Source organism: Theropithecus gelada, chromosome 13, assembly GCF_003255815.1.
Source record: "Theropithecus gelada isolate Dixy chromosome 13, Tgel_1.0, whole genome shotgun sequence".
Lineage (NCBI taxonomy): Eukaryota > Metazoa > Chordata > Mammalia > Primates > Cercopithecidae > Theropithecus > Theropithecus gelada.
The window spans coordinates 40,478,368-40,499,968 of NC_037681.1; the positions used below are offsets into that span (position 1 = coordinate 40,478,368).

The following is a 21,601-nucleotide window of genomic DNA, read 5'->3' on the forward strand; positions in this document are numbered from 1 at the left end:
GGGCAGCAGGGGGTGTTGTGGGGGGCAGAGGGAGGGCCAGAAGCAGAGTGTGTTGTGGGGGGTGGGGGGAGGACCAGAAGCAGAGTGTGTTGTGGGGGGCGGGGGGAGGACCAGAAGCAGAGTGTGTTGGTGGGGGCTGGGGGAGGAGAACCAGAGGCAGAGTGTATTGGGGAGGGTGGGGAGGGAGGATCAGAAGCAGAGCGTGCTGGGTTGAGGGGGAGGACCTGAACCAGTGTGCTGGGTGGGTCGGGGGAGGCCCCAGAGCACCTGGGCCGGTCAAGCTCAGGCTGAGGGAGGCTAGTACCTGGGCAAGGCAACTGAGGCTAAGCTCCTTGGAAAATGGACAAGGAGAGCTGTCCCTTCTCATTGTGTGTGTCCAGGGGCAGCCTGGTCTCTGGAGCCACGAGACAGGTGCCTAGGCCACCTTGGAAAGCTTTCCTGTGACCACAGGTGTGGGGTGGGCATCTCTTAGGGGTATAACTACTTCAGTTATCCTACCTATCCCAGGGTACACACCTCTCCGGCCCCACCCTCCCTGAAGGCCCCCGCTTCCAACAACAGATACTTCCAACTACAGATACCCTAGCTTGCAGCTCTCAGGCCTCTGCTGGGTCACTTCCCCAGGGATGACCTCAGCCTCCTTCCTTAGCTCTCACCCCTCTTCTGAGGTCCACTCAAGAGCCACCTCCTCTGAGAAGCCTCCCTGACCACCTCCAGCTCAGGGACTTCTCTCCCCCAGGGAAAGAGGAAGTAGGGAAGGGAGCTTGGATGGAAGAGCTACACCCCAGCAGGCTCTGTGCTGCCTTACAGCTCCACAAGCTTATCAGGTCAAGGTATTATTCCCATTTTACAGATGAGAAAACAGAGGCTCAGGGGTCAAATAACCTTCTGAAGGGGGTTCCAGAGGTTTCCTAGTGAGTAAAGGTATTCCCAGTGAATATGAGCCTATGTGCAGCAGGCAGCCCTGCGGCCCTCTGGAGCTCACAGCCTTCACCTCACCTCCGAGCATGAGCTCTCCTTAACCAGGCAGCTCATGGACCCCATTCCTCTGCTCAGCATTGCCCTTTGGAGGCAGCTGGGTGGAGATGGGGCGGGCAGGGTGCACTCAGTACATGCTCAATAAACACAGGAGACTGTCTGACCACTGCCCCCAGGCATGACCTGTTGCCGTCTTGGGTGGGGGGCCCCCATGACAACCTCACCTGCACCTGAGCCGGAGAAGTTGTCAGAGTCATCCCCAGAGCCATCTTGATCTTCAGGGGGCAAATTAGTAGCCACAATTTGCTGGAAAAGGATCAGAATATGGTATGAGTAGAGGCTTGGCCGGGGCTCTGCTGCTCCTGGGTCCTCTCCTAGACAGCTGAGTGGACTCGCCCTACCCTGTGCTGCACAGGTACACAGGGAGACGCCTCTCATGTGGCTCCAGGCCCCTCAGCTCTGGGCAGCACTTTGGTTCCCCTGCCCCAACCCCTGATGCTACAACACAGCCTGGTGCCGGGCACAGGGCACAGGGGCACAAGAGAGTGGGCAGGGCCCTCACCCTGAGAAGCTCAGTCTGGTGAGGGAGCTCCAGACCTCTCAGAAGGGCAGACAGGGAGTTGCTATTGGGAATATAGGCTGTGGCCCCCATGGGACCCCATCAGCCCACCCTACCCTACTCTTGGGGGTCATCAGCCAGGGAGCTTTGGGGCCGAAGATTGCCGACCCAGCCCCACTGAGGGGCTTTCGAAAACCCCCAAGAACAATCTCAGGACAACCTGGATGCAGAGGCAGCCTCCAGGCATGCTGGCCCCCAGGTGTGGACACCGAGGGCGGCACAAGGGGCAGGGGCACCGCTGGGCACAGGAACTGTCTGTTCTGAGGCAGGTCTGCCCACGCAGGGCAACCCCAGGCCTGGCCCCGACACACCTTCCCACACTCGGCCCAGTTCCCATCTACAGTAAAAGACTGGGTTCAGGCTCTCTGGTCAGAGTATCGTCCTCCTTGGGGAAGGAAGGACAGGGTGCCCATCGGGCTGGGGACATATAAGGCTAATCTGTTAGGGGCCCTGCACGGAGAAGGCTCCAGGAAGTGGGCTGTGGACCTGGGACGGGTCCTGCTGGCAAACAGCAGCCCCAGGAATGCTGCCCGTCTGCCCAGCTCCAAAAGGCAAAGGGGCCAGAGGGCAAACATATACACATCTCTGCAGTTCCTGAGGCCGGGGCTGACGGGCAGGACCGGGGGCGGGGGTGGGGAGGCAGGATCACACCACACACGGCAGGCCTGTGCAGAACCCTGGTCGGCAGCGAGGGCAGAAAGTCAGGACTGCCTTTGCCCTTCACACTGGCCCCAGGACCTCAGGTAAAGAACGGAGAACCCAGCAGCCAGGTGGCAAGAAGTGTGGCTTTGAGAACCCTATTCAGCTTCAAGGCTCAGACCCAAGGACCCCACTCACTACACAGTCTATCTTGAGAGGGCCCCAATGTCTGGGACCAGAACAAAGAATGAAAAAATATGCAGAACAGCACAGTCCAGTGCACTAGCTTTAGGAACTCCGGACCCTGCCGCTCACTAGATGCGTGGTCCTGGGATATCATTAAACCGCTTATGGCTTCAGTCTCTCCATCTGTAAAATGGGGAAATAATAACATCTACATTCCAGGACTGCTGCCAAAATTCAATGAAGCTATGCCTAACACAGCCTGGCACGCAGTAGGCACCCACAAACAGTGACCATTGTCTAACTAGGGGAGCCTCAAATGTCAGCAGGCCTGTCTAGAAAGAGGGTAAAAGGGAGGCAGATAAAGTTTCATGAGAAGAGGGGGACAGGAAGAAGTCAGTTCACCAGAAGCCTCTGCACTGACTTGTCACCCACCTGAGGCTGGGCTCCAAAGGGAAAGGGCCTCCTCAACCCAAGAGGCCTTGTCAGGCCCTGGCCATAGGCCCATGGGTCTCACTCCTGGGAGTGCAAAGCAGAGAGGGATAGACACCTCCTGCCTCCTGAGGCAGCCCTGGGGCAGAGCCGGACCAGGTGGAGGCTCTACATCCAGGGGCCTGGGTTAGAGGAAAGCATCAGACACGTGTAGAAACCACAAGGTCAGAAATAACACTGAACTTCCTTTGAAAGGACAAAAGCAAAACTGTACCTTCCTTCCCCCAAGAGAAAGGTTTTGACCCTATAAGGGCCATCCATAGCCCATCTACAGTAAACAGCCACATTCCACCAAGGCTCACCTACAGTGAACAGTCACTGTCCACCATGGCCCATCTACAATCAACAGCCATTGGCTGGTGCAGTGGCTCACGCCTGTAATCCCAGCACTGTGGGAGGATCACTTGAGCTCAGGAGTTCGAGACCAGCCTGGCCAACATGGTGAAACCCCCATCTCTACTAAAAACACAAAAATTAGCCAGGCATGGTTGCGCACGCCTATAGTCCCAGCTACTTGGGAGGCTGAGGCAGAAGAATCCCTGGAATCCGGGAGGCAGAGGTTGCAGTGAGCCAAGATTGCACCACTGCACTCCAGCCTGGGTGACACAGCAAGACTCCGTCTCAAGCAATCAATAAAAACCAACAGTCATAGTTCATGCTCCCCCTGCCTCCACACAAGACCACATCTGATCTATACCATCTCTATGTGGTGCTTCAAACACCTGTGCTGCCTCCACAGAGCTCTGAAGCTGCCCTGGCCTCCCTCAAGCCTGTCCCCTTCACCAACAAAGAATACTGCCCACCGGGGGGAGGGCACAGAGTGGGCACCCCCACCCATACTCACTGAAATCATGGCTTCACTCTCACCCAAGGACTCTGCCCTGCCCTCTCCTGCTGCACCGCCTCCCTGAAGAGAAAGCTCGAGATGGGGCAAGGACAGAGCAAGGCATTGACACTTCGACCCCACAAGCCTCCACTGCATTGTAGAGTGCCCAACTCTACAGAGCAGAAGCCAGAGCCATTAGATCCATGCTCCACTCAACAGATGAGGCCACCAAAGCCCACACGAAAGACACACACACTGGGGCCCATGTATAGCCCGGGAGGCACCGCCCAGTGAGACCCAGAACGCCAGGGAGGCCCCAGCAGGTTAGCAGTTTCCCAAGAGCAGGGCTTTCCTCCTGACTAGATAGGCATTTCAGTCTGCCCGGTCCCTAAAACAATTTGTTCCCTCAGCTCTGCTGGCTTATCCCTCTGCAATCTTGTTTACACAACAAGCTCTTAAGCAAATGTTTTCTCCACTGAAACCAGCTCCCTGCCCTCAGGGGCCTCTCCCCTCCCTGGGCCTAAGGGGATGGGCTAGAGAGACCTCCCAAATCTCCTCCAGCTTGAACCTTCTGTGACAGCCCCTCAAATGAGGAGAAGGTGAGATTTCAGCCTCCTGGGGAGGAAATTAGCAGAAACTGCTGAGTTTGAACTTGGATTACCAAGGTGCCGGCCGACTCCCAGAAAGGAGTTTCCGGTGAGACTTCCGATTTCCTTTAGCAGGCCTGCCGTGCTGACGGCCTGCAGCACACTGCCTCTAGGCCTCCTGGGCAGCTCTCCTCAGCATCATCTCCAACCTGGGTGCTTCCGAGGCTGCTTGGCCACTGTTCAAGGTTGCTCAGGAACAGGTCGCCTCAGCTTGGAGCCCACCTCATGCCCTGCCCAGGAAGGCAACAGGCCAACCAGCCTTTAACCTCTGTAAGTCCCAGGAAAACCAACTGTTCATAGAACGAATCAACAACTTTGTGCTAGGTAAGATCTAGGCTTCCACTCATTGTGTTTGTTCAAAGCAAGGGATGCCTTGCCCCTTCCCCACCCACAGTGCAGACACTAGAAGCTCACTGAATAGAAAGCCCAGGGTTTGGCTCGCCTGGGGGCTGGGGGATCAAGAGGCAGCTGCCAGGAGTCTGGGGACAGGGAGTTAGGGAGTAATGGTCAGGTCAGCCCATCTCCGTCTCAGCCATGCTGGTCTCCTGGCCAGATCCTGGGGACCCTGGAGAGAATCCTGGGGTCAGGGCTCTGAACCAGCAAGAAAGAAGGTGTGAAGGAGTCTGGCCTTCTCTAAGGCTGGAAACACTTTCCACCCATTCCTCTTTCACCCCTACAACTCCCCTGCAGATGAGGCAGCAGGGCTGAGAAGGATCTCTCTCCCTAGCAGATAAGGACTAGAGCCTCTAAAAGGCAAGGGACTTGCCCAGGGCTGCCCAGACACTACAACTTCCTGTGCAGCAGCACTGCTCTCCTCACCTGCCATCCCCTTCTCTCTCCCCAGCCCCACCAGCTGAGCCCATCAGTTTTAAGGAAAACCTGTCTAAGGCTCCTCAATGGGACAGAGTTTCACTGAGTTGGAATTGCTGAGCCTGCCCCAGCAGTGAAGCTACCCAGGGACCAGCCCACATTTGAGAGGTGGAGAGGAAACGGCATGGACCGGAAAGGGACCTGTGCCATGAGGGATGGGGAGTCATCATCACCCGCTGCCAGCCACTACAGAGCACATCTGAAGTCTGTGGGCAGAGAGCTGGCAGAGAAGCTTCCAGAAAGCAGCCTCAAGCCAACTGCCAGCTTTTGCTCCCATACCAGAGGTAAAGAGGGCCACTCTCCTTGGCAACCTCTGTCTCAGCAGAGCCCCTTGCCCTGGCCAGCCCTGGCCAGCCCTGGGGCTAAGGGGCAGCTGTGCTGCAGCTCCTCTACAAGACAGCTCAAAAGTGCCTTGGCGGCCTCAGAAGCTAGGATGTCCAGTGGGCATCTCAGACAGGTTCGAGGGAGGGTGGCAGGCCCAGTCGCTAACCTGAGAGGTTGCCCATCTAACCCTACCCCATCAGCCTGAGGCCATCAGGTCAGAAGGCCTTTGGTTTCCAGCCCGCACCCTCAATCACTAACATTGGTCACTTGCTGCTTGAAGTGAGTGATGGGTAAAACACAAACCCCTTAAAAATCATTACTGACAGCCAGGCGCAGTGGCTCACGCCTGTAATCCCAGCGCTTTGGGAGGCCGAGGTAGGCGGATCACCTGAGGCCAGGAATTCAAAACCAGCCTGACCAACATGGTGAAACCCCGTCTCTACTAAAAATATAAAATTAGCTGGGCGTGGTGGTGTGCGCCTATAGTCCCAGCTACTTGGGAGGCTGAGGCAGGAGAACCACTTGAACCCAGGAGGTGGAGGTTGCAGTGAGCCAAGATCACGCCAGGAGCTTTGGAAGAAAAGAGGGAAGAAATAGTCTGGTCCTGGCCCGGCAGAGCTCCCAGCCCCCCAGAATGTATGGCCAGGTGTCCAGCTCCAGGGGGATTTAAAAACGGGGAGCTTCAGAGGCTGGAGTACAGAGGGCTGCCCTAAGGGGACTACTAGGGCCAGGCCTTGAAGCCCGCAACCCAACCCAGGAGAGGATAAGACAATGCTCACCCCAGGCACTAACTTGGGCAGCGCAGGGGGCCTCTGATTCGCAGTCATCCATGGTGGAGCAGGAAAGGGAAGCTGATCTGTCAGCTGTACCTGCCCCGTGTGGCCACGAAATCCCCGGCTTCTGTGGGAGCAGAGTCACTTCAACAAGCCCCAACAAACCAGGGAGAAAGAGCTGCCTCTTATCAAAGGAGCTAGGTCATTGCCTTTCTCAAGCAGCCTGGACCAGGGGCCATGGTGCTGGTTCTGGGGCCAGTGGACAGGAGAGACCCAGACCTGTTCTAGGAGCCCAGGTTGCAAGGTCAAGAGGCAGGAGGGCCCATGGTCATGGCAGGCTGGACACCCACCCTCCCCATCCCGAGATTCCACACAATGGCAGATGTCCTCGGGAGGCTTGAAATAGGGTCACAGTTGTTTGGAAATCTTTTTTACCCCCTCGGTTTCTCAGTCAGATCTACAAATATAAGGAAAACAGGCTGACCCTCGCCTCCCCTAGACTTCAGGACTCCCGGGGGCTGAGGTCTCCGAGCCGCAGAGCCCCAGCCTTTACCCCCACTTCTGCATCAAGACACCACACTGGCTGAGAGTGATATCCAAACCATCACCTGCATCCAGACTGGGGACTCTCAGCTTCAGGGTCCCCAAGAATCACCAGGAGACCACTACAAATGAAGTCTTCCGAGCTCCCCGTCCAGAGGCTGAGTCTGTCATTCACAAGCCCCAGGTCCTGTAGGGGGTCTTCAGACTGCACTTTGAACACAATGAGGAGAGGAAAAGGCATCCCCCAGAGTGGCCCAGCCTGGAGGAGGCAAGAGCTCACTTCACTTGAGTCCAGTGTTCAAAGTCAAGGCACTGAGTAGCAACAGAGCCCTGTGAACAAGTTCTAGTGGCAAAGGGACCAGGGAAAGCTCAGCAATGTCCTATACCTTTCCGACACGTCCACTCGCACAGATAGCACACCATGGTGGCGGCCCAGCCTCCCTCCCCCAGGGGCTGAAGACCCACTGAACATCCAGAAGCACCTACATGACTGGGAAAGTGTCTACTTGAAGCTGGGCTGAGGCTCCTTCGTGCCTGGGGCTGAGCCCACTGGCTTCCTACCAGCCAGCTTGGCTGGACCCAGCAGGGATAAGCAGAAGACAGCTGCTGGAGCTGAGAGGCAGGTGGGCCCCAGGGACGAAGGCTGGGCCTGGAGGGCAGCACAGGCTGCAGGGCCTGGTCCTGCTCTTCCAGGAGTATCAGTGAGAGGGTGGGGGAGAAAAAGCTGCAACACCCTCTCCCAGCCCCACCGCCTTCTGAATGCCTCAGTGCCCTGCAGAGTGGATGTGCAGCTGCCTTCCCTCTGTGGGGAGCCCTGTGACCCTCTCCTTCAGCCTGGACTGAAATGGCCTAAGCACTGAGCAGGCAGGTCAGACCCGAGCACGCAGGAGCAAGGGTCTCTGGGAAAGGGTTGGAATCCACCACGCAGCTCCCATGCTGGGGACCTAGGCAGCTTTCAGCCTCTCTCTAGACCTGTTCCCCACCTAGACGCCAGAAGGGGCTTGGTGGATAATGCTAAAGTGCCTTATGGCTGACAGGCTGGCCCCGCTGACTTTAGCGCCTGGTGCTGCTCTGGGAACTAGACAGGGGTTCTGTCCCCTAAGACTCTCCAAATGCCCCCTCCTCAGGGACCCACAGCACTGACCACAAAAGGGTGGCCCAGGGAAAATGATCAGGTCCAACATGGGGACAGTCTGGTGATAGTCTGGCCTCTGTCCCTAAATTACTGGGTGCTGCTAGAAATATCATACCTCAGGTTGCCCGTCTGTACAATGGGGGTTTGGCCAAAACGGTGGGACTCGTGGCAGTAGGCAGCAGGGCAGGGCCACAGGCCAGGAGACAGTGGGCTCCCCCAACCTCAGGGTTGTGGAGGAAGTGCTAGACACATCACTCCTGTCCTAAGGCTGGTTTCCAAACTCAGGAGCTGGGAAAACACCGCCCGCCCGGGAGGCAGGCTAAGGCCGCAGATGGGGTCTGGGCCTCCAGACCCGAAATCTCCCCCACTGAAGCCATTCCCAGGAGGAGGGGCCTCACCGGTGCCTCAAGGCAGCATGAGCATTTCCGGTGACAGGCACAGTAATTTATCAGCTCACTGGCTCTCTACTGAGAACAAGGCAAGCCGGGGCCTGCTGAGGGTATGACAGGCAGGGAGTGATGGGCCCGGTCCAGGGCAGGAGGGAGACAGAAATGGGCAGGAAGAGGAGGCTGTCCCCAGCAGCACTTCCGAGGGGAGGAGCGCATTTCGGGGACACTCTGGACGGCACCCCCACACACAGCCCCACCCTGCCACTCGAGACGGACCCCTCATTGTCCTGGGGGCTTCAGGACAGGGCCAGGGTGGAGGGACGGCATTCATGCTTGGCCTTCAAGACCACTTTCGGGTAATATTTTCCATTTAGTGTGAGGTCAGGGCTTTACAGATGGGAAGCCTGAGGTCAAGGTCACAGAGCCGAGCCTCCCAGCCCTGGGCCCTTTGCCCTGCCCCGCATTGCACTGCCTGCTCACAGTACACCGGGGGCATTTATTGAAAGAGGAGGGATCTTGGCAACCTCATGCCAGCTCCGATGCCCAAGCCAAGCCAGTGCTGCCCCCAGCACCCCCATACCTACCCTTTCACAGAGCTGGCGCCTGCCTCGGCAGCTCACATGCCAGGACTGGTCTCAGAACAGGCTCAGCTGAGGGCTGGGTGTGGAGCCTCAGAGCTGGAAGACCAGTTCCTCTGCTTTTCCCCACCTGGCAAAACCCAGGCCAGGCCAGGCAGGGCAAGGTTTCACCCAGGCAGGCGTTGAGCAAAGCAGCCCAGCCCAGGCCCTGCAGCCTCAGTGCCTGGTACTGCTCTGGGAGCCAGACAGGGGATCTGTCTCCCAAGACTCACCAAACACCCCCCACTTAGGGACCCACAAGGACACTTGATCACACTGACTTGATATCATCACCCTCAGCTTCCCAAGGGGAGTCATGGCTTAGGCAGGATGCCAGAGATATCCTAAATCAAGGTGACTGTGGGACAACTGCCACCCTATGGGGACAGAGGGGGCAGCCAAGCCTCCAAAGCACTGTCCCTCCCCCAGCCCTGACTGCCCTAAAGAGCCCACCAAGGCCAGAATCTCAGCCAAGATTTCCCCAGTCGGCCCCTACTGAGAAGCCCAGCCCTGTCAGTCCCGACGGGGTCCCCTGGAACGGGTATCCACCAGACCTGGGGACCAGGGCACCTCTGCCATATGGACTTCTAGGAACATCCTCCCCTTGTACTTGCTAAATAAAGTATCCTCAAGTTTCACAGAGGCAGAAACTGTGCTTTTGACACACCTGCAGCCAGCCAGGGCTCCAGCTGTGTGTGAAGGTGGGGGAGGGGAACAAGCTCCAAGGTATTACCAAAATCTCTATCAGTGTCCCTGTCATTGCACAATATCCCCTTGAAAACAAGTCCTCTGGGAGGGCTAAAGGGTGCCAGCACTCACACTACAGCATAAATCACTTCCAGGTGGGGAGGGGCTAACTCCGGAACTAGGGCACTGAGGGTAGGTAGATGGGAGCTCTGGGAGACGGAACAGGATTACAAAAGAGCGGCTGGAAGATGTCAAGGGCAAATTTTTTAACCTTTCTCAAAATGTGCATGCCAGCAACGCCATACCCAGGAAAGGAGGAAGGAATTCTCTTTGCTCTTTCTGGAGTCACAGATGTACATGGTTTCTCCTCCTGTGTACAGAACAATGGGCTAGCCTGGGAACCTGCCTTTCAGATAAAGAACAATTCAGACTGAGTAGGCACTGAGGCTGCTGGGAAGCCCAGAGACACGGGAAGGCAGAGTGTCCTTGCAGGAGTCCCAGGAGAGGGTGGGGCTGGTACCTTCTGGTTTGGGTGATGGAAGACAGAATTTTCTGTGAAGGCTCTCTCTGAAGGGGCTAGGTGGATCCTCCAGATTACTGGTGGGTCCCCAGGTCCGGCAGCTTGCCCTCCCTCTGATGGGCTGGCAGATCTGCAAAGCCTCGAACCCCCAGCACAGAGCTCCTAGCCCTCGCAGCTTCTGCACACGGTTAGTGCTGAGATGGCTGAAAGGGAGGCTGTGAATACAGCTCCAGTTTGAAAAGCTCAGTGTGACCCTGGGAAAGGGAAGTAGCCATATATGCCTTGCCCAGAGCTCAGGGACCACCAGGGCGGTCGGGGGGCGGGGTGTGTGGTAGAAAAACAGTCTAAGCCTGTGACCTGGGCTGGAAATTACTTGAAGAATAGAAACAACTGAATTAGGCTCTGGGGAGAAAAAGTGATCACAGCTGATGTTTATTGAGCCCCCTGGGCCAGAGGAGCTGGCAATCAGTTTTTTTTAATCTGAATTAATTAATTGGATCTTCACAATCACCTTAGGTTCTAGTACCATGCACATTTTACAGATGAGAAAATTGAGGCAAAGGAGCTATGTCATCTGTCCCAAGGCACACAGCCACTGAAGCCAGCAGTCTTGCTCTGGTGGGCATGCCATGAACCGCCCATCACAGTGAAGCCCACTCTGTCACTCTCAGGAGGACAACAGCCCTCGTTTCCACTGGCGGCACCCTGCAATCTGGCCCAGCATTGTCAGCCTCCATAGAGAACCCAGCTCCCTCTCCAGGACAGCCACCAGTCTGAAGTTCTGGGGACAGGCCACTGTGCCCCACTGCTGGGGGCCCTGCCCAGCAGGCCTGAGCCCCTACGAGGGTGCCCCAATGTCTGGCTTTGCCTGGCGTCCTCTCCCACCTGCCAGCCCATCCCGTACCTTCTCAGGTCAGGAGGCAGCCCCTGGCAGAGGCTCACGTGGAAGAGAGCAAAGTCTGGCCTGCTAGTGAAGGCTCGTGTTTCTGAGAAGGGCAAAAGCCGTGTTTGCAGGCCCTGTTAACGTCAGCAGCACTGGGGTCAGACCAGCAGGCCATTCACACAGAGTGACTCCAGGCTTAGGCTGGGTCAGACTGCACCCCTTCCCACAGGTCAGCCTCAGTGCTCCCCTAGACTTGCTTCTCTGTGCTCCAGACAAGGAAGGGGCCCCAATCACATCACATATGGTATTTCATGGAATCTCTGCAAAAGCCCTCTGGGGCAGGATATGAGAAACTCCATTTCACAGACGGGGAAACTGAGGTGGGGGTAGGTGAAGAATCGTGCTCACGATGACACAGGGAGGAAGCGATGAAGTCCGGATGTGATCCAGGTGGGCTAGACTTGTGAGCTGTGCTCCTCCTGGCCTCCACAACACCTCTCCGCTCCAGCCCGAGCCGGGACTAACCAAGCCAGCTAGTTCTCGGTCCCACCTTGCCTGTCAAGCCCCAAGGTCTCAGGACTCAATATTGGGCCCCCCCAAAGGTAGGAAGGCCCAGGCCTTCAGGCTCAGGTGACTGCCTTACACAGGGAAGACAGGCAGGCCAGAGTGCCCACTGCACGCCCAGCCTCCACAAGATCTGTAAGAATGAACCTCATTCACCGGGGGTGGGGAGGAAGGCAGGGGGCTCTATGTCCTTCCTACAATTCCCTGAGCCCAAGACAACCAGTCACTGCTGCAGATTCACCCAAGGAGACTCAGGGGTGAGCTTCCTGGACTTTCCAGGCCTGACCCCAGGGAAACTCATCCTGTGCTCTTTCCCCAGGTCCCTTTCAGGGAGGGAGGTGGGGGGCAGGGCCTGAAGATCTCATGCAGCCCAAGCAGGGCACATGCTTCTAGCCTGGCCCTCAGCCCCGCAGGCCCTGGCCAGCCTTGAGGTCTGCTGCCCAGACCCTCCCCAACACCCCATCCTGGAAGAGATACGGTCACCACCACAGCAGCACTGCACCCTGTGGTTTTCTCTGGGAGAAGCTAGAGTGACGTCAGCCTCTAGGAAAGTCTCAGAGGTTCCTGAAACGTCCCACAGCCTCGGGCCCTACAGGCCCAAACCTGACCACCATATTTGTCTGGAACACTCCAGAGAGATGGGCCCTCCAAGGCCTCAGACAGTTTCCTGGGCAGCAGGGATGACAGGAAGCTACAGGAGGCAGAGTCAATGCCACTCTGACACAATCAAGTCCCCAGCCAGGTAAGGCCTCTGGAGGATCAGCGGCCACCACTGGTATTGGTAGCATGGGAACAGCAGGGTCAGGGCCCAAGTCCTAAAGGGCTTTCTGGGACCCAGCTTGTGACAAATGCCATAGGTGGCCACGAGCTGCTCGGCCCTCCAGAAGTTCCTCCAACTTCCCCACATTCCACCCTGGCAGACATGCAATGCTCACAATACGCATCCCAGGCCAGGAGCCAGAGTTCTGTCTCCCAGCCTGCTGAGGAGCACAGAAGAACCACAGAGAGAGCCAGGCAGCCCCACGTGGAAATGACCATGAACTCAGGTTCACGCCACTGTGGGGAAGTTCCCTGAACACCTTTGGAGATCCATGGTGCACACGAGTGGTCCTGGAGGAGGGCTGACAGCCTCTGCAGCTCCCTCAGGGAGACCCCGTGCCCTGACACTTCCCATGGCCAGAAGGCAGCCCCGCAGGTTTGGAGCTCCATAAAACATCCCGCCTTGCTGCCCAGGCTCCTAGTTCGATACTGCTGTATCATGGGACTCTGGGACAAAACCCTTCCTGTGGGGAGACGTGACAGGTGCTGAATCGCGAACCCCGTTCATTGTCACTGCAGAGACCACCTCTCTCATCTGGTTCCAGTAGCAGCCACCCTCTCTTACAGGAATCCCCTGGACCAGATATGGAACTCTCAGCACTGCACCGGGCTACGCACACAGCAGGTGCCCAGACTCTGGGCTTTATATCTGATCAAGCCAGATAGGGCTCATGAAGCCCTCAGAACTTGAGGCAGCAGAGCACAGGCAGGCCCCCAGATACCCACCAGTCACACGACACAGCCACAAGAGGCCACGCACACCCAAAAGCATTGCCTCACCTCTGCTTCTCAGCCCCTTCCCCCCATGTCACAGATGGGTTCACTGAGGCCAAGAGAGGCCTCTGGACACAGCCACTCGAGAGTAAGGAGGCAGGGCCAGGACAGAAAGCCAGGCCCCTGAGCTCCGGCCTGTGTCTTGCTGTACTCCCCGCCTCGTCCCGGCCCCCAGAGGGCTTGCAGTGGATCAAGGTTGGTTGGGTGAGTCTCAGGGGAGGACCTGTGGGCCTGGCACCATGACTCAGCTGATGAGTGGACTGATCAACATGCCCGCCTTCCCCACTGCCCCAACCTGCCCGCCATGGCTTTCATTCCTGCTGCTGAGCGGACCTCGGGCAAGTGCCAGGACTCTTGGGTGTGTGTGCAGAGCACATCATGCAGCCCCAGTCCCGGCCCAACCTCACCCAGACGCCTTTGTCCACTCCAGCTCCCACAAGGAGCTCGAATCCACCCCTCAAGCAGCCTGCCCTGCCCTCCACTGGCCCAGCCCATCCCACCATTGAACCCTTGGGCAACCAACTCTCCTTCGAGTTCCCAGAAGGAACACTGGCAGAGGAAGGTGAGCCCCCAACAAGTCCTTCAGTGTCACCTCCGCCCTTCCCAGGATAAGGTGTCTCTGTAACCATGTGGCTCTCAGAACTGAGGACGGGAAAAAGGACCCTTCGGCAGAGGAGGAAACTGGGGCCCAGAAGGGCAATGGCCTGCCACAGCCACATAGTCGGGGCTCAGCTGAACCAGAAAGGCCAGCTGACCTGACTGCCTGCCTCTGCAGGAATAACTTCCACAGACTTCCAAGGCCAAGGCCATGATGAATGTCAGAGCCACAGTAAAAAAGAGAAAAGGCTACTAGCAGAGGTGGGAGGCAGAAAGGAAGCTGGTGTCTGAAAAGGAAGCTGCAGCCAGGTAGTGACAGGGCCCCCAAAACTGAGACAGCAGCCTGACAGGGAAGGCAAGTGAAGAGTGCCCAGGCAAGGCCCACATGCAGTGGCAAGCTGTGCAGTAGGCACCCCCCCCCCACACACGGACACACGTACACACACGAACACACACACACAGATACACATATACACGGACACAGACACACACAGACACATAAACACACAGACACACACAGAGACACACATACACACGGACACACACGGACAGACACAAACACACACGACGCACACAAACACACAGAGACAGACACACAGAGGGGCATACGCAGACACACGGACATGGACAGAGACACACACAGACACACGGACACACACATGTACACATGGAGACACGCAGACACACATACACACACGGCATCTCACAGGGCTGCAACTCTCAGGTGAATCACTAGGCAGAGAGTTTTTCCCAGGGCTGATGGCCAGAGGAGGCACATCCTCTACATAGAATTAGGCAGCCACGAAGCCATAAAAGCCAGGAGGTCAGAGACCTTTGAGGGGCTCCCAGTGGGAAGCGGAACCGGTGGCAGCCTCGGGAAGCCTCAAGCACAGCAGGAGAGGTCACTCGGCAAGTCCAGCCGCCGCCTGTTCTGCTCTCCTGACTCAATGGCCCCAAGACCCAAGATTTCCCATGACACGCCCCCCTTGCCCCATAAGCTTGCCCCCACCCTTACAGGCCCTGCCAAAAAGCAGGACACTTTCCAGGGGAGGCTCAGACCACCCCTCCCCGAGATCCCCACAGTTCTGACCACAGGCAAGCTGACCCAGTGCACCTGTCTCAGGAATGCCAGGGACCTTCTCATACTGTCTTTCCACCCAAATGAAAGCTTCCTGAGGGCGGGCAGAAGCAGTAACACCAACCTGCAGCTGGACATGACAGTTGCTGAAGTCGCCCCCAAACCCAGGGTCTCGCCTCTGTGGCCTCACCTCTACAACCTGTACCCTAAACATACCTCTTTGTGGTGAGGGGCATACACCTATCAGCCCTCCCGTGGAGCCTGTCGGGGTACTCATGTCCCACTCAGTGGAAGGTTCCAGAATGCATGCTCCCATCCAAAACTCAACCTCTGCTGGAATAGCTGAGAGAGAAGTGACAGGGTACAGGATCCCGGCACCAAAAGCCCTCTTTCCATAAACTCCCTGAATCCCATTCTTCTCTAGACACACTTAGGCAGGGCCGCAGGGCCCCTTTCAACCCAAAACTCCAAAACTGGTTGGTGAAAAGAAGGCAATCGGGCAAGAGTCGAAGCATAGCAATCACTTAATGACCATTTCCTCACCGGCTGTCCCCGCCCCCAGCGGGACCTGCTGTTGAAGGGGACCAGGAGGTGACTGACTGTGGCACCAGAGCTAGGAGTCCTGGGTTCTGGCCACCACCTGCGTCATGCTGCCCACCTCCCAGGCTTACAAAAGAACCTGCTAATTCCACGAATGTTTCCCCAGAGCCCAAGGTAAAAGATGGTGCAAGCTGGGTACCACCTGGGGTCCGGCCTGAGGGCATCATCCAAACAGGCCCCTCCACACCCAGTCCACACAGTTTCCACCCTGCTCTCTCAGGTCCCTGTTTACTTCCTGTGAGGAGCTCTCGCCTGTCCCTGAGCGGCTATCAGTTGAACCCAACACAACTCCTGAATGTTACCTGGTGCTCAGTTTGCCTGATGGCACTGTTCAGGCCAGCTCAGCCCGGCCTGGGCCCCTCCGCCCAAAACGCTCACACCCATGACTCTTCAGGACGGACCAGCAAATGCCCAGCAGAGCCTTGCAGGGTTCAGCCAGCCCCCAAATGCCAGGCTTCTCAGGGGAGACTTGACAGCCTTGCGATGTATTCACACCATACCCATACACATGCGCGCACACACACACTGCACACACACACACACACACACACAAATCCTGGCTCAGCCATTGGAGGGGCCCGCCACCCTAGGTCTCAGCTTCCTCATCCACAAAATGGGGCAATGATATATATTGTAAAGGTTTGGGGTAAAGTTCAAATAAGAATGAAGGAAAAGTACTGAGCACTGAACAGCAGGCGCTCAAAAAAAAAAGGTAACCTTAATTGTATCGACAGCTTACTTTCTTCACGCAGTTTCGTCACAGAGTACTTTCACATATCCATTATGAAATGAATACGCAAATGACAGAATGAGGACAGGGAGAACAGGTATCGTGATGTCCGCTTTACAGATAAGGACAACAAGACTTAGAAGGAAAGTGACTCACCCCAGATTACGGAGTAAATTAGTGGCAGAGCTGAGACTCAGTCCTGGGGCTCTACTTAATCCAAAGCCACTTCTGGTCTGTCACACAATATGGATGCATATTATATAGAAACAGGAACTAAAATCCAAATCAAATGTGGTAAAGAGATGGGGGCATGACCAAGGCTGAGAGTAGCAGTCAAGGCTAAAGAATAATGGCCCTCAGCTGGTCAGTCCAGCTACCTGTGACCAGCAAGTCACTTACATGTAAAACCAGGTCAAGGAACTTGAAACATGGGGGTCAGCAAGCACTTCCCCCCAAGAGATGACTCATTTTTCTCCATTGAGAGAAGTCGCTAAAGACCTCACCTGGGCAGCACCTCTTTGTTACTCTAGGTGGGGTGCAGGGAGGTAGAAGGGAGACTGCAGCAGGTCCCAGCTGAAGTTCATAAATGGCACAAAATCCACGTATCACAGATCATTAGTCTCACTCACAGACAAGGCCCTTACCCAGAGCCTAAAACTCTCAGCTTGGAAATAAGCCTAACCCATCTGATTAGTTTCTTAGTGCCACTGGAGAAAAGTAACAAATTAGAACTGATCAGAAAGGCTGCTGGCAACACTCAGGCACATAAATGTCACTTCTGGCTGTTCTCTGGAAAAAGAAGAAAGACCAGAATTCAAAACAGAGCAACCTGAGGCACCAGGCAGAGGGGCAAAGTGCTCTTCAGAGCACAGTAAATCCAGGAGACAATGTCCTAACCCAGCACAATGATGAGGACGACGACCCTGGCATGCAAAGATTAAATCATGCCTAGCATTTTTTGGTTGATAAAGGAAGGGAAATAAATATTTCAGAGAGTCCTGCCCAGAGTAAGAATACTTGAGGGTAACAGGGATTCTTAGCTTGATGAAAAAACACGAATACACAGGACACCTCATTCCCAAGGGATTTCAGGAATCCAAAATTCTGCTGCAGCAGAAAAGATTCCTCTAAAAAACTGTAGAAGTCAAGCTTTTCATTAATTCTTTCCAGGCTCTCTCCTTTCTTACTGTCTCCCTACCAATGTGTGTTAATGAGGTTTTACTGGAACCCATCAGGAGCCACAGGTAGAGACTTAAACAGGCTCCACCCTCCCTGTGGAGCTGAAGCCAGGGGTGACATCACTTCTAGAAGGCTCTGAGCCTGAGCGGAGGCAGCTAGTGCCTCCCCCCATACCCTCTCTGCCAGGCTGTGGGAAAATGTCTCTGCTAGCCCCCGTAATTAGGGCAAAAGGGATTTCATGCCTTTCAAGAAAGAGAAGACAGAAAGAAAGAAAAACAGCAAATAACTATTCCAGAACAAGCCATTTTTTTTACACGGCAGAAACAAAAGACCACAGGAAACACACACAGAGGCAGAGAGAGAGACAGAGAGAGCGAGAAAGAAAGAGAGAGAGAAACCTTTTTAGACAAACCTGTTTTAGTCTCTTGGGAGTGGTTTTGAGCAACCTCCTCTCCTAGCAGCCTCCCCTCACCCATTCAGTCACTCCCTGCCTCCCTGGTCCCCAGGGCGTTTCTGACCTGCTTCCCACTGGGGCCACAGTTAACTTTCAGAGAGGGTCAGATCTCTGCCACTTGCGGATATCTTCTCCCATCTTAAGCAAATCCCAGCTGCCTGATTTATTTTAGCAAAGGGGTATCAGAGCTCTGGGAAGGCACCGCATGTCCCCACCTTTAACCTAACATGCACACTCACTGTAAGAGGGAGAGGGCAGAACTGGGAAAGAGAAAACAAACTAAACTTTGTAAGATCAGAAAAAGCAGAAAGAACACCTAAGCTTCAAGCCAGAGTCTGACCCCAAAGCGGGTGAAGCTCTCAGGCTCAGCTCAAGCACCTCCTCCAGGAAGCCTTCCTTCCCTATAGCTCCAGGGAGTCTCCCTCCTTTCCCCTTTTGAGACTCTCCTGCCTACTGGGCCCTATATCCAAGTTTCTGGGCAAGAAATAATGTCTCACACTGCAGCATCTGCCCCAGCCCACAGAAAACTCCAGGAAAGGTAGTCCACAGGGAATCCCAAACTCCACCTGCCTCCCCAGCGTTAACGGGTGCGGTGGGATCCCAGGGTTCTGGAATGTCTGCTTTACCCCAGGCAGGCAAGGGAACCAGCAGCCCTCCTAAATCCAGCCGGAAATAGGTGGAGGACCCAACTTCAGCCGCCCCTGCTGAGGCCCCATCATGTGCGAGAATGGGGCAGTGAGGTGATGCCCGGCGGTCCAGGGAGGTAAGCTACGCAGCTCCATTCTCTTCTCCAAAGTCGGAGCGAAGACTCCAAGCACAGTCTCAGCTCCACAGAAACCACCACCCTAGAGAGCACCTTCTTGGACCTGAAAGCCAGGAGTGCATGAGACCCAGCTCGGAAATCACGGCTCTCCTCGCGCTCCCAAATACCCCTCACAGTCCAGCCCATTCACAGTTCAATAGGCACAGGGACCTCTCCTGGACCGGAAAATGTTTGGAAGCACGAGTCACCTGGGAAGCAGGGAGGTCGCTTTACACATCAGCCTCAAGAACGACTGTCCCTACCTCATCTCCCATGAGACAGACTCTTAAAAACAAACAAACAAACAAACAAACAAAAACCAAAGCTCTCAATAACTGGCAGCTATTACAAGAGGAAACGCTTACAGAGGGTCAGCGCTGCTGAGACTTATCCAGATGTCACATTAGCAGGGGAGGACCCGAGTGCCCACCCCGCCCCCGCCCCTTGCCTGCCCACGTGCCTCCCTTTGCCAGAGCTGGGGAAGTCGAGCTGTCCAGATGTGGTGGTGAGAGACCGCCACTTCCGGAAGGGGAAGTGCCCCTGGCTCCGCACCTCCCCTCTGCAGCCCGGGGGATGGCCGAGCCGGCCCGCAGAAGGGACCCCGGGACGCCAGCACAGGGCCCGGGGGCTGGGGAGGCGGACTCGGGTGGCGGACTCGGGCACGGGGCGGCCCGCGCTGACACCTGGCTGCGGCCCAGGTCCCAGCCCCCGTCAAGGCCGGCGTTACGGGGCGGTTCCCAGGAAAGGGTTACAGGGGCCGAGAACAAAGCGCCCCCGTTGGGGAAGGCGGGCTAGCGGCCGGCGGCTGGGACGGGAGAGCCACTTTCTGGGGACCCTCAGGCTGCTCTTTGTCGGTCACGTCCCTCTTTGGTGGAGCCTCAGCCTCGCTGAAGGTGGATGCTGCATCCCACCCAAAGGCCTCTTCCAGCCTTGAGCTCCACATCTGCCCCTCTTTTCTCCCAGCTGCACTGGGCGGGCCAAGGGACCCGCCTTCCCTCCGCGCGGCTTCAGCACAAAGCCGAGCCGGGAAGCGGGAGGCCATTCCCGGGTCCCCTCGCGTGGAAGGCGACCGCGCCTCGGCCGTGCCCCGCACGGGAACGCGCCCTCCGGTGCCAGCTCAACTTCAGCAGCCCAGAAGTTGGGCTCTTCCAGGTCTCCAGCGTTCCGAGGCCAACTTCCCGGAACCTCCCGCTGCCGGGCCGGCTCGACTCACCTCGAGCCGCCCACTGCAAGCCCGAGGGCCCGGCAGACGCTCGCCCGCGCCCCCCACGCAGCCCTGGCCCGGCTCCTCGGGCCAACGCGGCCGCCCGCCCGCCCGCTCCTGCGCCGGCTGCGCTGCGCCCAAACTTGCCCCGGCGCAAGGGGCCGGGCGCCCGGGCTCGGCGGCGCTGGGGCGCAAGCCCGCGGGTCTGGCTTGAATTAGGGCCTGCGGGAGGGGCGTTGTGGCCGCGGTCACTGCATCCCCCCGGGTCACCGACGGGGACCCACCCGCCGCGGTGGCCGGGGTGAGGGGGCTGGGAGCGGGCGACCCCCGGGCGCCGCTGTGGGCTGGCGGGCTCGGACGCATGTGGAGACGTTTCACAAAATTGAGCGCGGGGCCCCGGCCCCCCACCCTCCCCAGCGCGGGACCGGTGAGGCGCCCACCGACAGCGGAGGAAACTAGGGCTGGAGCCCTCGTCTCGGGGCTCACCGTCCCGGGACCCGCTGGGCTAGCGCGGGAAGAAGGGAAGTCCCCGCTCCCCCTCCCCCTCCACGTGCACCCGCCGGCATCAGCGGGTGACCAGTCCCGGCTTCCCGCCGCCTCCCTGCCTGGCCGCCGGCCGCACTCACCGGCATGGCCGGCTGCAGGCTCAGCGCCAGCGCGCACAGCCAGAGCCAGAGCGCCGCGCGCCTCATGCTGCCCGGACCGGCGGCGAGAGCGCGGCAGGCTGCGCGGGTCGCGGCTGCGGGCCGGCTTCGCGGGTTGCGCTGCTCGATGCTCTCTTGGGCGCCTGCCCAGCGCGCCACTGTCCCAGGCGAGGGCTGCAGGGTCCGCCGGCTGGAGTCCGCTCCCTACTGCCGGATTCCTCTCTGCTCGGCTCGGATTCGGCCCGCACCTCTCCCGCCGAGCTCCGCCTTATAATAAACCCAGAGGCCCTTCCTTAGCCGTTGCAAAAACTAGCCCCCCACCCCCAGCTCCGCCAGGTCTCCCGGCCAGCCCCAGTCCACACCCCCCAGGACCCCGCCCCCCGAGCCACCCCTCTCGGCCCCTTCGGAACCACCCACCCCCGGCCCTAGCCCCGCCCCCGCCCCGCCCACTAGGGTCCTTGCCCGCCCGGCTCCTGCTCCTCTAGTGGCCGAACCTCGCCTTCGGGAGCTGTGGTTCCCGCAAGTCGTGGTTCCTGGCCTTTCAGCTCGGCTGATCCCTGGGTAGTGGGGCCGAGGCGCACCCCCTTCTGCCCGGGCCCTGGGTGCGGAGGCGCTGCCCGGGAGAGGGACTGAAGGGGCCGCAGTCAGTCCTCGAGCGCGAGTTTGCAGCGCCCTCTGGGCGTGGACGCGGAGCGCGCTCCAGGTGCGCAGGACTCCCAGCTCTCTTGGGGAACGCTTTCTGGGGCAGGGCGGCGACCCGGGGGCGATCGGGCCTTCAACCGACGGGCAAACACACACAGACACACCCCGGGTCTCCTCCAGTTGCGATGGGGCTCGCTGCGCCCCGCCGGCCCAGATTGTCCCGTACGCTCACGTTCTTCCAGCACTCCACAAAGTGCTGGAAACTTGGGGCCTTAAACAGCTGCACCCGCACGGAAGGGCTGTAAGAAAACGGGGGACGGGGGCGGAGTTCGCAGCGTCTTTCTGTGGAAGACAACGCCCTCTCTCTTCAGCTGAGCTAAAAGGAAAAA

The 21,601-nt window shown here is 57.7% G+C and overlaps 1 protein-coding gene across 2 annotated transcripts in view; it reads right to left on the minus strand.

The window, feature by feature from the left end:
* Nucleotides 1-21,204, minus strand: part of SDC1 (syndecan 1) — a 23,948-nt gene extending 2,744 nt beyond the window's left edge. Inside the window, exons 1-3 of one of the 2 annotated variants that reach the window (XM_025353888.1) lie at nt 21,033-21,204; nt 20,553-20,837; nt 1,203-1,284 (exon numbers count right to left, since the gene is read on the minus strand). In XM_025353888.1, coding sequence (XP_025209673.1) covers nt 1,203-1,284; nt 20,553-20,618 — 148 coding nt within the window. In that variant the 5' untranslated portion in view covers nt 20,619-20,837; nt 21,033-21,204. Of the gene's footprint in view, nt 1-1,202; nt 1,285-20,552; nt 20,907-21,032 lie in introns of those variants that run through there. The other variant, XM_025353886.1, reaches the window with a different exon arrangement.
* Between the last annotated feature and the right edge of the window lie 397 nt (nt 21,205-21,601).